At 60.6% G+C, this 17,928-nt stretch overlaps 1 protein-coding gene across 5 annotated transcripts in view; it reads left to right on the top strand.

Annotated features, from left to right (window-relative positions):
* The window catches only part of SCAP (SREBF chaperone), a 96,908-nt gene that overhangs the window by 76,845 nt on the left and 2,135 nt on the right, over positions 1-17,928 (top strand). Inside the window, exons 4-18 of one of the 5 annotated variants that reach the window (XM_052657722.1) lie at positions 6,574-6,731; positions 7,508-7,728; positions 7,903-8,008; positions 8,541-8,713; positions 9,094-9,220; positions 10,704-10,816; positions 11,750-11,844; positions 13,140-13,238; positions 13,383-13,601; positions 14,334-14,710; positions 15,192-15,380; positions 15,460-15,661; positions 15,742-15,857; positions 16,029-16,548; positions 16,629-16,714. In XM_052657722.1, the coding sequence (XP_052513682.1) occupies positions 6,574-6,731; positions 7,508-7,728; positions 7,903-8,008; positions 8,541-8,713; positions 9,094-9,220; positions 10,704-10,816; positions 11,750-11,844; positions 13,140-13,238; positions 13,383-13,601; positions 14,334-14,710; positions 15,192-15,380; positions 15,460-15,661; positions 15,742-15,857; positions 16,029-16,548; positions 16,629-16,714 (2,801 nt within the window). Of the gene's footprint in view, positions 1-6,573; positions 6,732-7,507; positions 7,729-7,902; positions 8,009-8,540; positions 8,714-9,093; positions 9,221-10,703; positions 10,817-11,749; positions 11,845-13,139; positions 13,239-13,382; positions 13,602-14,333; positions 14,711-15,092; positions 15,381-15,459; positions 15,662-15,741; positions 15,858-16,025; positions 16,549-16,628; positions 16,715-17,928 lie in introns of all 5 variants that reach the window. The other 4 variants (XM_052657655.1, XM_052657576.1, XM_052657491.1 and 1 more) reach the window with 4 other exon arrangements.

The raw sequence follows: 17,928 nt of genomic DNA, 5'->3' as shown, positions 1-17,928 counted from the left end.
TCGGTGTCTGGCCCATCACTGGATCTGTAAATGAGTCTGGCTGTCACCACTGTCCTTGCTTACATCTGGCCAGAGCGGAGGGCAGGGCAGAGGGTCCTGTGCTCAGAGGTTCTAAGTGCACCAGGCGTGCTCTGCGTATGTGTCACTAAGAGACAGAAGTCTGAAGTGAGGCTTTCTTCTTGAAGCTTGATAGGTGATAAAGTAGTTGGGACCAAGTTAAATCCTGGGCTCTGGAGTTTAAATGAATCCTCTCGGCGGTGGGAAGCTGAGCCCTTAGAGGCAGCTACGTGGTGAGAGTGGTGGTAAGATGGTCAGTCTTCGAGAAACCTGGAGACGGGGATGATGGTGCCTAGGAGGAGGGTGAGGGGCCAGAGAGGCGAAGGGGGCTTCATTTTACAGGGATCGCAAGGCTGCATGTAAGAGCTTTAGGACACAGTGACGCCACTAGGTATGACTGGCTTGCGCCGGGCCACCTGGCTCACTGGCTGGTTGCTGGTGTTGTGTTGTTCCGTCCGCACAGTGATCTGCTGAGTTCTGAGGGTCTGTCCCCGTTTCCCCCAGTAAGCCTGGGACTGAGGCTTGGAGAGTGTAGAGACCCTTGTCCGAGGCACGCAGCTGGGGGAGGAGCTAGAATGTGAACCCCAGCATGGCCCCTGCGCCGCCCCCCACAGCCATTCCCCGCCTGTCCAGGGCTGGGGAGCAAGGAGCAGGAGCCCTGTCCTCCAGGAGCTGAGCAGTGGGAGTGCTGTCAGGGGCTCCTGGGTATGTCAGCGCAAAGGCAACGGGCCTGGAGCTCTAGGATGCTTTCCCTGAAAGTGAAGGACAGATTGTGTGTGTGTGTGTGTGTGTGTGTGTGTGTGTGTTTAAACAAGCTTTTTTTGCTTTAATTTTCTTTATTTTTGGCTGCGTTGTGTCTTTGTTGCTGCGCTGGCTTTTCTCCAGTTGCCGTGCGCGGGCCTGTCATTGCAGTGGCCTCTCTTGTTGCGATGCTAGGGTGCGCAGGTTTCAGCACCCTAGGGCTCCCGGGCTATAGAGCACAGGCTAGACAGACATGGTCCACAGGCTTAACTGCTCCACCACACATGGGATCTTCTCAGACCAGGGATCAAACCTGTGTCCATCGACGGGCAGATTCTTTACCACTGGACCACCAGGGAGGCCCAGGGATTGTGTTTAAAGCAACAGCAAGCCTGAGATGTCCTGCTCTGGCTTGGCCCTGCTAGACTGACTCATCATGGAAACCTGACCCTCATGCCAGACCCTGCCTGCCGGTCCGCCTGGGTGCCTGGGCTTCCAGGCCAGCCCTGCAGCGTGGGTGGTGGCATCCTAAGCCTGAATGTGAGGTTTCCGAGGAGCCCAGGTCAGGGATCTCATGCTGAGACAGTGGCAACTGAGACCCTGCAGGCCCTAGGACCTCAGCTCCCCTCCAGCACTACTGTGCTGGGCCTTTGCTTCTGTGCCCTGTTCTCCATGGGACCCACATGGTTCAGAACCACCCCGGCATGTAGGACTCACAGGCTGGGAATTGGGCAGCCCCAGGCTTGAATCCTGCCTCTGCTGCTGTGTGGCCTTGGGCATACTCTTGTCATCTCTCTGAGACTGATTTTCTTATCTGGGTCCTTTAGCTCAGGGTCTCTTAGTCACGCTATGAAGGCTGCTGTTGTCTCAGAGCCTGCATCCATGTCAGACAGTGAGGGAAGCACGCCCCCTGCAGGCTGGGGCTGCGGCCCCTGGTCCCTCACTGTGTGCTGGCTGGAAACCCCCTCAGTTCCGTGCCTTGTGGACCTTTTTGGAGCGTGTCACAGTGCGGCTGATGCCAGCAGAGTGGTGGCTGTGAGGACGGGGCCGTGGGAGAGTCAGGATGTTTTCCTTCCGTTTAAGACAGATCGTGGCAGCAGAGACACCAAGCCCTAACCACTGGGCCACCAGGGAATCCCCTCTCTTAACTATATCTAAGTGTACAGTCCAGTGGCTTTAAATGCATTCACATTGTACAACCGTTACCACTATTCTTCTCTATAATGCTTCATCTCAAAACAGACACTCTGCACCAGTTAAACAATAACTATATTCCCCCTTCTCCAACCCCTGATAACCATCGTTCTGCTTTCTGACATTCTGAATTTGACTCCTTTAGGCACCTCATATCAGTGGAATCATGTGGTGTTTGCCTTTTTGTGCTTGGTTTATTTCACTTAGCATAATGGCCTTAAGAGTAATAGTCTTTCGTAGCCCAATCTCAGAAATAAAGAGCTCATCATTTTGCTGTATTCTCAGAAGCAAGTCACCAGGTCCAGCCCACTCTCCAGGGGAATTACTGTTCGGCATGAGCATGAGGAAGTGGGGCTTATTGGGGGCTACATTAGAAGCCCCCATCTGTGAGGGTCCCTCCTTTTGTTCCCAGAGGCACCTGGAGTCCACTGGCCCTTAGGCGCTCTCCATCACCCACTTAGGATACCTTGTGTCGTCTGTTTCCATGTCGTAGGCTTCCATGTCTGTGTCTTGAGTTTCAAGCAGGGATTATGGGGAGGCCCAGCAGTGAGCGGTAGGTCCTGCCCACCTCTTCTGCTCCCATGGTTGTGCCTGCCAGCCACCAGCATCCGCATCTCATTTGTCAGAGACCTCTGGCACGGAAGGCCTGAGGTGCCGGAGAATCCACATCCCCTAGGAGCTGCCCTTAATCTGTAACTGTAGGAGGACTTCGTGAGTAACCTCAGCCGTCATCCTTTATGTGGGGTAACTCAGCTAAACCATCGTCCACAAGGGTCACTTGCTCAGCAGCCCACCCGTGGTGGCGGCCTTCCTTGCCCTGCCCCGTCCCTGCTCCCTTCCCCGTGTTCCCACCACCTCCTGAGGACACCGTGTGTCCAGGGTTTGCTGCTGGGGGAACCCCAACCGAGACAGTGAGTGGGACAGTGAATGAATGACAGGAGTTAGGCTCCTGCCTGTTAGATAAACCGCCATAAAAGAGTTTGGATGCCTGGAAGAGGGGAGTTGAGGGCACATACACTGGACGATGAGTTTGATACAGACATGCTGGACTGACCCAACATCCTGAAAGAGCTGGGCGGATGTGGGATAGCCGCTTGGGGAGTTCAGCTGGAAGTCAGGAGGGCGAGTGAGGGCCGGCCTGCAGACGGAGGGCCAGCCAGACAAAGCGCACGGCTGAGCGTGGGCTGTCCTCTCTGTGGTTTTGCCTGGTGAGCCTCACCTGCTGAGGAGTGAAAGCAGATGAGCCAGGCGGTTTACCAGAGCGGATGGAAGGTCAAAGGAGAGAGAGGCATGCAGGGCCGAGGGGGTTCAGATTCTGTGCAGTCTGAAAGCCGTGGATCCTCTCCCCTAACAATGATGAGGTGATGATAGTAGATACACTTCGGAGAAGAAATCTGAGAAGAAATGTGGTACTCACAGAACTCCTGGGGCCGTCCCAAGAGCCGTGATCGAGAGCTCTGGTTCTGAAGTACGTTCTTCGTTGCTTTGCTGAAATGGAGGCCTGGCGGGGGCTGGATTTGGACTGGAGGGCCAGGGAGCAGTCCTGCTTGGAAACTGAAGCTTCAGTTGGGCCTCGGGGTGGGGGGTGGAGGAGGTGGTCTCTGCGGTCACAGCCTTGTGCCCACTGGGAACAGAGTCTAGCGGCGCTACAGGGCCAGCTGTCCCTGGGTGCCACGCTGTGTCCTTCGCGGAGATGCTGGAGGGTGCTCACCCCAGTGTCGCCCTCCTGTGGAGCTGAGCCGTGTCGAGCCGAGGAGCTCCGGTGGCGTCCGTTCTGTGCAGGTCTGTCTGCACCTCCTGGCATCGTCTGCTGGGCCTGGTCCGTGCAGAAGGCTAAGCGGGTGAGGCTTCTGTCCCCAGCGCCTGTCAGAAGTGCACACTTCACCGAGGCTCAGGTGGTGCCTGGGGTGCTTTGTGTGATCAGTATCTTGGCCCGTGCTCATGCTGGAGCACAGCGTCATTGCTGGTGGATGGCGTCCTCTGCTCACACCTGCCCTTCAGAATTCCTGACGGCCGCACAGGTGTCGGGACGTCCCCCCATCCCCAACCAGGCCTGGCTTCCTCCAGCCGGCACGTCACAGCACCCCAGGGCTGCAGGCTGGCCTTCCCTGTCCCGGGTGGATGATGGCCTAACTTTAGTGTTCCCTGGAGCACTGCTTTGTAAGGTCGCCCTTCCCTCCGAGATAGTCGGGGCTTTTCTTCGTCACCTGGTTAAAATCCAGACAGTTCAGTCAGGCGTCATCCCAGCTCCCTCCCTGCTCTGTGATTTCTGTGACTCCCATCAGGACGCCTCTGTGCTGTCTGGGCTGCTCCTTCCCCTCCTGCCTCCCACCACCGGACCACCCCTCCCGCCACCCCCCACTACCCCTCCCGCCCCACCTCTACCCCTCCCGCCCCCCACTACCCCTCCCCACCGCCTCACCAACCCTCCCGCCCCCCTCCCGCTCCCCCCACCCCTCCCGCTCCCCCACCCCTCCCGCTCCCCCACTACCCCTCCCCACCGCCTCACCACCTCTCCCGCCCCCCTCCCGCTCCCCCCACCCCTCCCGCTCCCCCACTACCCCTCCCCACCGCCTCACCACTCCTCTCGCCCCCCACCACCCCTCTCGCCCCCCCCACCCCTCCCGCTCCCCCACTACCCCTCCCCACCGCCTCACCACCCCTCTCGCCCCCCCCACCCCTCTCGCCCACCCCCACCCCTCCCGGCCCCCCACTACCCCTCCCCACCGCCTCACCACCCCTCTCGCCCCCCCCACCCCTCTCGCCCACCCCCACCCCTCCCGGCCCCCCACTACCCCTCCCCACCGCCTCACCACCCCTCTCGCCCCCCCCACCCCTCTCGCCCACCCCCACCCCTCCCGGCCCCCCACTACCCCTCCCCACCGCCTCACCACCCCTCTCACCCCCCCCACCCCTCTCGCCCACCCCCACCCCTCCCGGCCCCCCACTACCCCTCCCCACCGCCTCACCACCCCTCTCGCCCCCCCCACCCCTCTCGCCCACCCCCACCCCTCCCGGGCCCCCCACTACCCCTCCCCACCGCCTCACCACCCCTCTCGCCCCCCCCACCCCTCTCGCCCACCCCCACCCCTCCCGCCCCCACCACCCCTCCCGCGCCCCCACCACCCCTCCCCACCGCCTCACCACCCCGCTCGCCCCCCGCCACTACCCCTCCCCACCTTGTGGCCCCCACGCAGCTCCTCCCGGCCATAACCCTGCCGCAGCCAGTCCAGCCTTGTTTTGGGGCTGCTCCTCGACACATCCACCGAGAGTCATTCCTTTCCTGTTACGTGTGTGTCACTTTGTCACTTAAGTGCCTTTAAGGATATAATGGCAGGTTCTAGTGAGGGAAGTGTGGTGTTTCAGTGAGATCTGGGTATGAATCCTCACACCATCCTGCTCAAGTCCTGAGACCTGGAGTCACTTTGCTTCTCATAGGAGAGTCGTGCCAGCCAGTGAGAGGACACCTGTGCAAGCCACACCTGTGCTTGCCTACACGTCCATGGACACTTAGTCTCTGTGTGCACTGTGTGTGTGTGTGTGTGTGTGTGTGTGTGTGTACATGTGTCCTAGTGATGCTGCAGTGTGAATGTCATTATCCCCATGTCACACTGAGGAAACTGAAATCCAGAGACATCAAAGTTATTTCCAAAGCCACACACTTTGGAGAGCAGAGATTTAAAACTGGATCTGCTGAGCTCAAAATCCACTGACCTGCAAGTGGCAAAACCAGGGTCAGCACAATAGGTTCTACCCTTGGGGAGCTTGTGGCCTCTTGGCAGGTCCTCGGGCGTTTGGCGTCAAGGGCTAGGTAATACAGGTCTTGGGCAGGCTTTGAGAGTCACTCCGCCTGTTGTGAACTCTCACCTCTCGTGGTGTGAAAGCAGAACAGTGTGGAATGGGGCGGCCGTGGCTCTGTTCCAGGAAAACTTTATTTAGTAAAACAGGTGCCAGACTCAGTTAATGACCTGTGGTCGCTATTCTGTTGAGAAATATGTAGGAAGGTGGTTTATTCGGTGGTGAGAAGGCCCTTGTGAATGTCTTCATTGTAAAAAAAAAAATTTTTTTGGTCACACCATGCAGCATGTGGGATCTTAGTTCCCTGACCGGGGTGGAACTCATACCCCTTGCAGTGGAAGAACAGAGTCTTTTTTTGTTTTTAATACTTACTTTGCTGCACCAGGTCTGAATTGTGGCACGCGGGATCTTCCATCTTTATGGATATGCAGGATCTTTACTCATGGCATGTGGGATCCATTTCCTGACCAGGGATCCAGCCCGAGTCCCCGGCTGTGGAAGCTCAGAGTCTTAACCACTGGGCTGCCGTGGAAGTCCCTGGGCGTCTTCGTGTTTGAAGGGCTGCATGGCTTTGCCCATACTAGGTGCTCAGTCAGTCCTTACCCAGGACCGGCCGTGTTTCTCCCTCTTGTGCTGAGCTACCTTTCTGGTGGTGGTTTAGTCACTCAGTAGTGTCCAACTCTTTGCAGCCCCATGGACTGTATAGCCCACCTGGCTTCTCTGTCCACGGGATTTTCCCAGCACGAATACTGACCTTTCTACCATCCCCCATCTCTTCCGCAGTACGTGGGTCCCCCGGTGGCTTATATCCAGCAGATATTTGTGAAGTCTTCCGTGTCTCCCTGGCACAAGAACCTCCTAGCAGTAGATGTGTTCCGCTCACCTCTCTCGAGGGCATTCCAGCTGGTGGAGGAGATTCGGAACCACGTGCTGAAAGACAGGTATCCATGCCGGGGCCCAGCCTCCCTGACCCAGCTCCGCACCTAAGGTGGGGCGCGGCCCTCAACATAAATCCACCGGGCTGGCCAGCTCTGCGAGACTAAGAGGGTGGGTCAGCTCTCTTCACCTTTCTCAGCACGCAGTGGGTCCACTGCAGCTGTGTTCCCCCTCAGACCTGTGCCCATAGCCCAGGGAGAGCCCTGAGCTTCGTCCCCAGGCCTCACACAGACAGGTCCACTGGGCTGACCCTGGGACAGGCTCTCCGAGACCCAGTTGACTGGTGGCCCTGAGGGCTCACTGCCCAGGGCTTGTGAGATGCAAGTGTGATGGTGGCCAAGCTGACGAGAAGCCAGCTGTGCCCAGAGGTCCCCTCCAGGAGTCCCAGCCCAACAGTGCTTCTCTGGGGCGTGCTGCCCTGCAGGCTGCCTCAGTGCTCGTTGAGGTTAGCTGAGGGCTTGGACCACACACAGCCCCTGGTTTTCACCCTGCCTCCTCTGCCTGCCGAACTGCAGGGGTTCTAGTGAGGGAGCTTTGTTCACTCTCGAGCATGCCTCTCCTCGGAGGGGCTGGGCTTTGGGGCTCCACCTGCACTTGGAAGGTCAGGCTGCCTCCCAGCGTGGTGGCTGAGCCCCTGGAAGAACTTCCCCGGCTGCCCTTGTCCTCGGCCGCCCTTGTCCTCGGCCGCCCTTGTCCTCGGCCCTTTGAGACACCGGGTGCCTGGGAGCTTCACACGCGGGGCTGGCAGACTTGGCAGCACCTCGTCCTATCCCCTGCACAGCTCCGGGACCAGAAGCCTAGAGGACGTGTGCCTGCAGGTGACTGACCTGCTGCCAGGCCTCAGGAAGCTCCACAACCTTCTGCCCGAGCATGGATGCCTGCTGCTGTCCCCGGGGAACTTCTGGCAGAATGATAGGGACCGCTTCCACGCAGACCCCGACATCATCAGGACCATCCACCAGCACGAGCCCAAAACCCTGCAGACCTCGGCCACACTCAAAGGTGCCGGGGCAGTCCCTCGAGAGCCATTGGGGGCCTGTCAGTCACCACGTCCTCTTCAGAGGCTGCTCCAGCAGATCTGCGGTTACCCCGAGTTTCTCAGGGTGGGGTAGAGAGGGGTCCTCGGTGTCTCTACGTAGCTGCCACTCCTTTGTCATCACCTGTTGCCCTCTGCAGACCTGCTGTTCGGCGTCCCTGGGAAGTACAGCGGGGTGAGCCTGTACACCAGGAAGCGGCTGGTCTCATACACCATCACCCTGGTCTTCCAGCACTACCACGCCAAGTAAGGCCGGGCTGCGGCATGGCAGGCAGCCTTTCCGTTTGGAGTGTCCACAGTGCCCCTGGGAGCTCGGAGTTCTCAGGCCTTCTGCTGAAATGTTCATGTCCCTCAGGGTGCTGTCTGCTCATGCTTGAGGGGGGCCACCTGACAGCTGGCTAAGAACGGGGGGAAAGGCAGGCCTGGCAAGCTCAGGGTCCTGGTGCCTCCATGGTCTCTCTGGAGCCTTGGGTGGGGGTCCCCAGCTGGTGACTGCAGAGCCCCATGTGACTTGGGAGAGTGCAGCAGACAGTTCCCCAAGGGGCGAGGGCAGGGAGGGGGCCCCCGATGGGCTGTTCTGGGTCTGTGGCAGTCAGAGTGCAGTGATAGGCTGGGAGTGGGGTGCTCAGTGGCGCTCTGAGACAGCTGGGCCAACCCCCTCAAGACTGAAGGGAAGGTTAGACACCCGCGAGGAGGGAATCCCCAGCAGACCTTCCTTCAGGGATTGCCTTTGTCCCCCGGACAGAGAGGGACAGGCCATCTCCCACCCCCTACCCAGGTTCCTGGGCAGCCTGCGGGCCCGCCTGATGCTCCTGCACCCCAGCCCCAACTGCAGCCTCAGGGCAGAGAGCCTGGTCCATGTGCACTTCAAGGAGGAGATTGGCATCGCTGAGCTTATCCCCCTGGTGACCACCTACATCATCCTGTTTGCCTACATCTACTTCTCCACACGTAGGTCCACAGCATGGAGGCTGGGGCTTTCTCCCAGATAATAGGGCATTTCCAGATCACTCCTTCCCTGCCTCTTCAGGGGCCCAGGCAGAGATGTAGAATGTGCCAGCTGGTCACCAAAGCTGGGGCTTCATCCCCTAGCGGGGCCTGAGGGGCTTGGGTAGGTCCAGGGCTCCTCCCACTACTCACAAAAAGTCCCTTCCGGGGAAGGTTTCCAAGGACACTGTGCCCCGAGACTGGCAAGGGTCCACGTTCTCTGCACAAACCAGGGCCTTCCCTTCCTCGACCGTCAGGCATGCCCGCTCCCAGCTCTCAGGATACAGGGCCCGGTGAGCCAGGCTCTGGGGAGAGGCTGCCCTGACGCGTTCTTTGCCCTCCAGGCAAGATCGACATGGTCAAGTCCAAGTGGGGCCTGGCTCTGGCTGCCGTGGTCACGGTGCTCAGCTCGCTGCTCATGTCTGTGGGGCTCTGCACACTGTTCGGCCTGACACCCACCCTCAATGGCGGGTAGGTCCCAGCAGGCTCCCCTGGGTGGCAGGGTGGGCCTGCAGGCCGGAGCATCGTGCACCTCTGGGTGCTTGGCCTGCCCTGTGCTGGACACTTGCTGTTACCCATATTTTCACATGGTTATTTTGACACTTAAGAGGTATGTGTCTTTTCTTCTTTGAGTTACCTGGCTTATGATCATACATATGTATATACAAACCATATGTATATTTACATGTAATACATCCATAGGCGTGTGTATGTATGTGTATATTCATGTGTGTATTTCCATGTGTGTATATGGGGGTAAGTATTTATATGTGTGTATGTATGTGTTTATGCATATATGTGTGTATGTATTGTGTGTGTCTGTGTGTCTGAGGGTATATAGATGTGTGAGTTGTTTTTGTTAAGTTGCTGAGTTGTGTCTAACTTTTTTGACCCCGTGGACTGCAGCATGCCAGGTTTCCCTGTCCTTCACTGTCTCCCAGAGTTTGCTCAAACTCGTGTCCATTGAGTCAGTGATGCCATCCGACCATGTATTTATATATTGTAAATACATGTGCACATTGCTTCTCGACAGCTGCAGCCATAGATGAGTGTAACGTAGAGATAGTACGTATCTTCCTTGCTCGCTGTTAAAACATTTAAATTGCCTGGTGGGTCCCTTTGGAGTAAGCTTTCTAAAAGACACAGGCCGTAAGCACACTCTGACTTGTCACCTTCCCGTCATTTGCTTCCGTTCCGTTTCTCTCAGAAACATGGTCCTGCCCTGGACCCCGCCGGCCTGTTAGTGATCATGGCCAACTGGCCTGTGCCCTGCCTTGGTTTGTCAGGCTGCTCCCAGGAACAGCGATCGTGTGTTTCCTCTTCCTTCCCTTGTTTGTAGAACACTCGTTTCCTTTCCTAGACCTGATGGTGCTAATCACCCCTCCACAATAGCTGTCTGCTCTGCCTCCTCAGAGCCCCTCCCCTCGCCCCCCAGAGCCTGGTACTCCCTAGTCAGGGAGCAGGAGCCTGGGGTCTGAGAGCGCTAGGGGAGTTTTCTCTAGAAACGATCACCCTTCTCCACACGTAGCTTCTCTTCAGAGGCGAGTAGGGCTTCAGGCTGGCCTCATCCCCTTCCGTTTAGTCCTGATGGCCTGGCCTGGCCCGGCGTGCTGCGGTGGGGGCTCCTCTGGCTGATGGTGTGGTGTGGGAAGGGCTGGGGAGCTGTGCTCTGGCAGCTGGGCAGTGGGGGCCTCTGCCCATGGTACTAGACAGATGGAGAGCAGGATGGTGGCTGGCTCCTCGGCACGACTTGGAAGCCGGCTTGAAAGCTGCAAGCCATGTAGACAGAGGCCTCCTGGAGGGTGGGGTTCCAGGCCTGTGATGTGGGAGTTGCTTGGCAGCCCCCACTGTGGGCCAGACCTCGCAGGCCCCCAGGAGCAGGCCTGCTGAGGAGCAGCCGTGTGTTGGGGGCTTCCTCAGCACCCTCCTCCCCCCGCCCCCACTCTGTCCCCAGGGAGATCTTCCCCTACCTGGTGGTGGTCATCGGGCTGGAGAACGTGCTGGTGCTCACCAAGTCCGTCGTCTCCACCCCGGTGGACCTCGAGGTGAAGCTGCGCATCGCCCAAGGTAATGGGAGGGGACTCGGGGGCATGGCGGCGGGGGTTGTGCTGCACCTCCTCCTGCTGAGGGAACGGGGAGCCCAGGAGCCTCCCTCGCCCCGGCCTCCACTAACACGCCCACTTGTTAGCGTGAGCCCTGTGTGGCCATGGAGCCCAGGGCCCTGTTTTGTCCAGGTCCACGTGTCAGTAAGACCACAAACCGCCTCTGCTGTGGGCTCATGTGTTTGGCCCGTTGTCCGGCTGGCAGCTGCTCTTTTCCTGCCCCACTCTATCACATGAGGCCCAGGCCCCTGGAGCCGGTCAGCTCAGAGGCGCCTCCACAACTGCCAGGAAAGACCCATGTGGCCTTAGTGGCAGGAGCTGGGTTCTGGGGAAAGTGGGGAAAGAGCCTGGGCCTGGAGGTCTGAACTCTCACATCTCCTCTTCCTCGTCCACCTCAGCCCGTGACTGTGGGAACAGGGCCAGAGGCAGGCTGTTCCTTCACTCAGCAAAGCTTTGTGAGCCTGTGTGAGACTCCAGGCCCTGCACTAGACGTGGGGTTCCGAGGAGACCAGGGGAAACGGCCACTGCCCACTAGGCGCTCAGAGCTTTACATGTGCGACTGTGTGGTAGCCTGGGGCCCGGGAGGGGCTGAGGTAGGACACAGCCAGCTCTCCTGTCCCTCGAGCCCTCTGCCACGTGTGAGGCTGGACTTGCCGGTCTGGGTGCATGTAGCTCTCCTGGGTTTGCTCAAGTCAGCACCCAACTTCTCCCTTCCTCAGATGGTCGGAGCTCTCCTCCAGACCTCCAGGCCCCTCTTCCCTGTAGAGCTGTGCCCATAGCAGGGTCCTTAGGGTTGGGGCACTTTGGTGGGCGGCTGGCTTGTGGGCCATGCAGTCATCGGCCCACATGCGGTGGACAGAGGTTATGTGTTGCCCTATGGCCCCGTTGTCCCCTGCAGGCCTGAGCAGTGAGAGCTGGTCCATCATGAAGAACATGGCCACAGAGCTGGGCATCGTCCTCATTGGCTACTTCACCCTCGTGCCTGCCATCCAGGTGAGGCCTCCGGGTCTGCAGCTTGGGCCGCGTGGAGCCCATCACTGAGCCTCCCAGCTGTGCAGGGCACACTGCACCTTGCTGCTGCCCTCTCCTGTGAGGTGGCCCCTCTGCTGGCAGGCTGGCTGTCACTGTGCACAGAGAGGTCCTGGTGTAACTGGCCCAGGAGGAGGACTCAGTAAGCCGAGCTCCAGCCTGGCAGTCTGAGACCCATGACCTCTCGCCTGTGGCCGCTTGCTGCCGTCTCACTTGAGTGGCAGGAGGGGAAGCTGGCTGCCCACAGCACAGTCCAGTCAGGCCCCGCTTCCCAGCTCTCAGGCAGAACGTGGTGAGGCCCCCCTGCCTTACAAGGCCTGAGCCCTGACCCACTCCCAACCCTCGAGACACGTGGCCCCACCCTGGGAGAGCCGCCAGCCCTTGCTGAGCCGTGGGGCTGTGAGCGGGAAGCCCACTGTTGCTGCCTGTTCTGGGAGTTTTGTGAAGGGAGTAAGGAGTCAGCGCCTCCTGTCCTTTCCCCACAACTGGCAGGCCTGCTGAGGCTTGGGAAGGAGCCCAGGGCCCCCAGGCTCCCCACCCTACCCCACCAGAGGGCGTCTGCAGGACATGGATGGTCTCGGGACATGAGGGCTGACGTGCCACCGTGCACTCCATTCTTCATTTTACTCACATTTGAGCAGAAGCCACAGTGATGCACTAGAGGTCTCAACAAGGGCAGAGGAGGAAAACCCAAACCCGAGAAACTCCGTCTATCCACAGAGCTTGGGGAGAAAAGAGACTCCCCTTTTCAGTTTCTGGGTAGAATTAATTCTTCCCTGTGCTATTCCTCTCCTTTCATTGGTCCAGTGTAGTCATTGGCCAGGAATAAGAAATTTCTGAGAGCCCCCAAACCAGGCCAGGCCTGGGCTCTCAGTAGGTGTTGGTCCCTGGCACATGAAGGGGTGGGCCCTCAGGTAGGGCTTTTGGAATACTGCAGGCTGCTGGCACTCAGAACTGTCCAGGTTGGGGCATCAGTACAAGGGGTCTCTGCTGCCCCCTCGTGAGGAGGGAGGGAGCTGCTGCTGCAGCCTCCTTGGCGGCTCCCAGATGTCCAAGTTCCAGCATCTCTCCTCCTCGCTGTGCCTGGCAAGAAACTGCCCTGCAGCATCCAGGGTGCCAGCTGTTGGGGGTGCAGTGGTCAGGGCCCATGGCCGTGGTCTGGAGGCTCCCACATGGGGCTGCGGCCGCAGTAGGCAGGGAACTAGTTCTCCAGTGCTGGGCCCTGAGGTCGCAGTGTCCTCTCATTTCCTTTTTTCCAGGAGTTTTGCCTTTTTGCTGTCGTGGGCCTGGTGTCTGACTTCTTCCTTCAGATGCTGTTTTTCACCACTGTCCTGTCCATTGACATTCGCCGGATGGAGGTAGAAGTGAGCTGAGCACTGCCCCACCTCCTCCTCAGCCCTGGCTGTACTCAGGGGTCTCTGGGCAAGAGAGGGCAGGGCCGCAGCCGCACGTGGGAGCTTCGGGACCGCAGCTCCAGGCCCTGACCACTGCACCCCCAACAGCTGGCGGACCTGAACAAGCGGCTGCCCCCTGAGGCCTGCCTGCCCCCAGCCAAGCCGGTGGGGCGGCCAACGCGCTTTGAGCGGCAGCCGACTGTGCGGCCGTCCATGCCCCACACCATCACGCTGCAGCCGTCCTCCTTCCGCAACCTGCGTCTCCCCAAGAGGCTGCGTGTCATCTACTTCCTGGCCCGAACCCGCCTGGCACAGCGCCTCATCATGGTACCTGCCACCCCCGCCTGCAGGCCCGCACTCAGAGTCCTCTTGCCGTTTGCATTTGTCTTGGGGGTTGCTCCCCAGGCCCTCGTGGCCTCTGGAAGCCTGGCTTTGGGAAGCCTCCCCTTCTCCTCTCCTGCCCAGACCTTGTGGTTTCTGGGGTGAGAAGCCTGTCTCTGGAGAAGCAGCTGGTGTCATCATGGAGAGGAGTCTGCCCAGAGTGACCAGGACGGGTGCTCTGGGATGGAACCAGGTGGTTCCCCAAGTCAGGGTTCACTGTGCAGGCAGCAGGAAATGCTGGCTGGGCAGAGGGGAGCAGGAGCAAGGTTGGCTGAAGTGAGAGGGGAACGGGGCTGAGGCCCTCTGAGGACTGAGACCCGTGGTATCCCTGGAGCAGGTCAGGCAGCTGGTCCCTGTGGCTATGCTGACCGTGGGGCCCAAGCTGAGGGGGCGGTTAGGGTGGAAAAGTTCTGTATCAAACCCGGGGTGCCTCTCTCTGTTTCGGCCAGGAGTCTCAAACTCAAGCCTGGAAAGGGAGCTGGGTCTGTCCATGGGGGCAGTTGGTCCTAGTCATAGAGGACTTGAGGCAGAAGGGAAGGACAGGTGGCCTGTGTCCTCTCTCTACCCCCTGGCCTGAGGCTGGTCCTGCCGCTTTGCAGTGTGAGGGCCGAGTGTGCAGCGGGTGAGGGCTGCCCCTTCCTCCCTGGGGTCCTGCTGAGCGCCCACTCCCTGCTGCAGGCCGGCACAGTGGTCTGGATTGGCATCCTTGTGTACACGGACCCAGCTGGGCTGCGCACCTACCTGGCCGCCCAGGTAACAGAGCAGAGCCCGCTGGGTGAGGGTGCCCTGGCTCCTCTGCCTGTGCCCAGTGGCGTGCTGCCTGCAAGCCACCCGGACCCTGCCTTTTCCATCTTCCCGCCGGACGCCTCCAAGTTACCCGAGAACCAGACATTGCCGGGGGAGCCGCCTGAGCCCGGGGGTCCAGCCGAGGGCATCCATGACAGCCCGGCCCCAGAGGTCACCTGGGGGCCCGAGGACGAGGAGCTCTGGAGGAAACTGTCCTTCCGCCACTGGCCCACCCTCTTCAGCTATTACAACATCACACTGGCCAAGAGGTGGGTGGGCTGAGCTGGGTCCCCCCTCCCACCTGGTCCTGTCAGCTCACTGCCCCCAGAGCACCCCTTCCCTCAGGAGGGAGACCCGTGGGTTTGAATTCTGAATTTTCTTTCGAATAAACACCCATCAGGTTGTGGGGTTGGAAGCAGTACTCCCAGTAGCCACAACCTGAGTCCCTGGGCGGGAGGTCATAGGTTGCTGTCAGCTACTTAGCCAAAATGAGATCCACACCTCACTTCCTCCCACTCTGCCAGAATTTGTGACAGAGGGGGCAGTGATTGCTAGAGTGCTGGCGTCCGTGACACAGCAAGGTTGGGGTGCCAGAGCTGGAGGAGGGGAACCTACTGCTGGGAAGACTGTCCTGGGAGGATGTTCTTGCAGCTTGGCAGGGCAGGCGGAGTCCCATGGAGAGAGTAGAGGGGGCCCTGGGCAGCAACAGGCCCGGGTGTCTCCGCTGAGGCTGAGCGCTGCCCGGCCCAGGTACGTCAGCCTGCTGCCTGTCATCCCCGTCACGCTCCGCTTGAACCCGCGAGAGGCTCTGGAGGGTCGGCACCCTCAGGACGGCCGGAGCACCTGGCCCCCGCCCCGGCCCGGGCAGGGTGGGCTCTGGGAGGCCGGCCCCAAGGGGCCAGGCACGGCGCAGGCGCACAGAGACCTCACCCTGTACAAGTAAGGCGCACGGGTCGGGGGTGGGGCGGCCGCGGGGTGGGGAACCGGGGCAGGTCTCACCAGACTCTGCCCGATGCAGGGTGGCGGCGCTTGGCCTGGCCTCGGGCATCGTGCTTGTGCTGCTGCTGCTCTGCCTGTACCGTGTGCTCTGCCCGCGCAACTACGGGCAGCCCGGCGCGGGGCCCGGCCGGCGGCGGCGGGGGGAGCTGCCCTGCGATGACTATGGCTACGCGCCTCCCGAGACGGAGATTGTGCCCCTGGTGCTGCGCGGGCACCTCATGGTGAGTGTGGGCGGGGTCGGGGGCGCGGGGGACCAAGCCGCGCCCCCGCCAGTGCCCATGTGCATGCGGCGCTCCCGCAGGACATCGAGTGTCTGGCCAGCGACGGGATGCTGCTGGTGAGCTGTTGCCTGGCAGGCCACGTGTGTGTATGGGACGCGCAGACCGGAGACTGCCTCACCCGCATCCCGCACCCGGGGTAGGTGCTCCGCCCTGCCCCAGCCCCGCCCCGCCCCGGCCCTGCCCCAGCCCCGCCCTAGCCCTGCCCCAGCCCCGCCCTGCCCCAGCCCTGACCAACCCCACCCTACCCTGGCCCCTCCCTCACCCTCACCCAGGCCCCGCCCTCACCCAGTCTCCCCGCCCTTAGCAGGCAGCGGCGGGACAGCGGTGTTGGCAGTGGGCTGGAGACTCAGGAGACCTGGGAACGGCTGTCAGACGGCGGGAAGGGTGGCCCGGAGGAGCCTGGGGATAGCCCTCCGCTGCGGCACCGGCCCCGGGGCCCTCCACCACCTGCCCTCTTTGGGGACCAGCCAGACCTCACCTGCTTGATTGACACCAACTTCTCCGCGCGGCCACAGCTCCCCGAGCCGGCTCAGCCCGAGCCCCGGTACCGGGCAGGCCGCCGCGCTCAAGATTCCTCAGGCTACGACTTCAGCCGCCTGGTGCAGCGCGTGTACCAGGAGGGGAGCATGGCTCCCGTGCACACGCCAGCCCTGCGCCCACCCTCTCCCGGGCCTACGTTCGCCCCGGCTCCTGAGGACGAGGCTGGCTTTCCTTCCGAGAAGAGCTACCCGTCCTTCGCCTGGGCCCCCAGCGCAGAAGGCTCCATCTGGAGTCTGGAGTTGCAGGGCAGCCTCATCGTGGTGGGGCGGAGCAGTGGCCGGCTGGAGGTGGGCAGCGGGAGCTGGAGGGAGGCAGGGGGGTCGTGGGTGTTCCCAATTACAGGTGCTCACAGCCTCTGGGCCCCCAGGTGTGGGACGCCATCGAGGGCACCCTGCGCTGCAGCAGTGAGGAAGTGTCGTCAGGCATCACGGCCCTCGTTTTCCTAGACAAAAGGTGGGAGTGCTAGGACGCCTGCCTCACCCCTAGACGGCCAGCTCCACACACACTGAGGTCGAGCCCTGCTTCCCCTTCCCTGGTGTGACAGGACCCACACCTGGGAGCTGCAGGAAGTCTGCCTTGATGGGAGGTGACAACTCAAGAGGGTAAAGGTGGGGAGTGAAAGAGGGCCCTTCACCACTGACAGTGCAGAGTGCAGTCTTCCTCTCACCTTTTGAGGTCAGACCTGTCTAGGTAGCCTGTCAGTACTGACCCTTCTGGGTTTTCAGTTCCAGAAAAACGCATCTTTAGAACTACTGCCTTGTAAAAACTTGCCTCCCCCTTTGGTGCTGTAGACTCTTCTCGGCTCCCTCTTCACCATGCCTTTTGGCTGGATATTCCCAGGGCACCATCACACCGTTGCCTCCGTGGGGGTGGGGGTGGGGTGGGGTGGGGATCACAGCCACTCATTCTGGGCCCACGCACCTCTGGGCTGATAGACCCAGGGCTCACCCACCCAGGTGCCTCTGGTGACCGCCTCAGCTGCCCGTCGTGCTGGCTGGCTCTTCCTTCCAGGCCCTTGAGCGTGTGTGGCCCAGTGTCTGAGCTAGCGTTGAGCCTTGTTTTCTGCAGTGGGGCCACCCCTTGCCCTGAGCTGTCAGTTTCTGGTGGCTGCTGCTGTCATTGCCGCCACGGCCTGGCGTTCTGCTCAGGCCTCAGCTGACATCCTACCGTGCAGCCTGGCCAGTTCACTGGCTTCCGCTGAGCTTGGAATTCTCCCCCACTGGTGGTGGTTTGACATTTTAGGGAAAGCCCACATGCCTGAGCCTAGCTCTGAGTCCTTGGCTCCACCCTCTCCTTCCTCTGCTCCAGCTCTGCTGTATTCAGCTTTATGGGCTGAAAACCTGTGAGGCCCAGTCGCCTCACGGCTCTGGGGCCACAGAGCACACACACCTCCATCTCGGCCCGTCAGCCTGCACTTGGGAATCCCAGGCGGTGGAGGGAAGCCTTATCTCTTTGTGGAAACAGGAAACAGAGGAGGCAGTGCCTGTGTCGAAGCTGCCTTTCTGTCGTAGGGCAGCAGTGCCTTCTGCGGCTCCTCACAGCCCCACCTCAGCTCGTCTCCTCCACTGAAGCCTCTCCTGTGGGTCCAGGCTGTGGAGGGGAATCCCCTCCCCAGGGCTTTTAAATTTCCAGTCTTACTCATGATGTTCCCCAGGTACCACTTTATA

The sequence above is a fragment of the Budorcas taxicolor genome, chromosome 1 (genome assembly GCF_023091745.1).
Source record: "Budorcas taxicolor isolate Tak-1 chromosome 1, Takin1.1, whole genome shotgun sequence".
NCBI lineage: Eukaryota > Metazoa > Chordata > Mammalia > Artiodactyla > Bovidae > Budorcas > Budorcas taxicolor.
The sequence above is the reverse complement of the archived record's forward strand: the minus strand, read 5'-3'. Positions and strand labels throughout refer to the sequence as shown.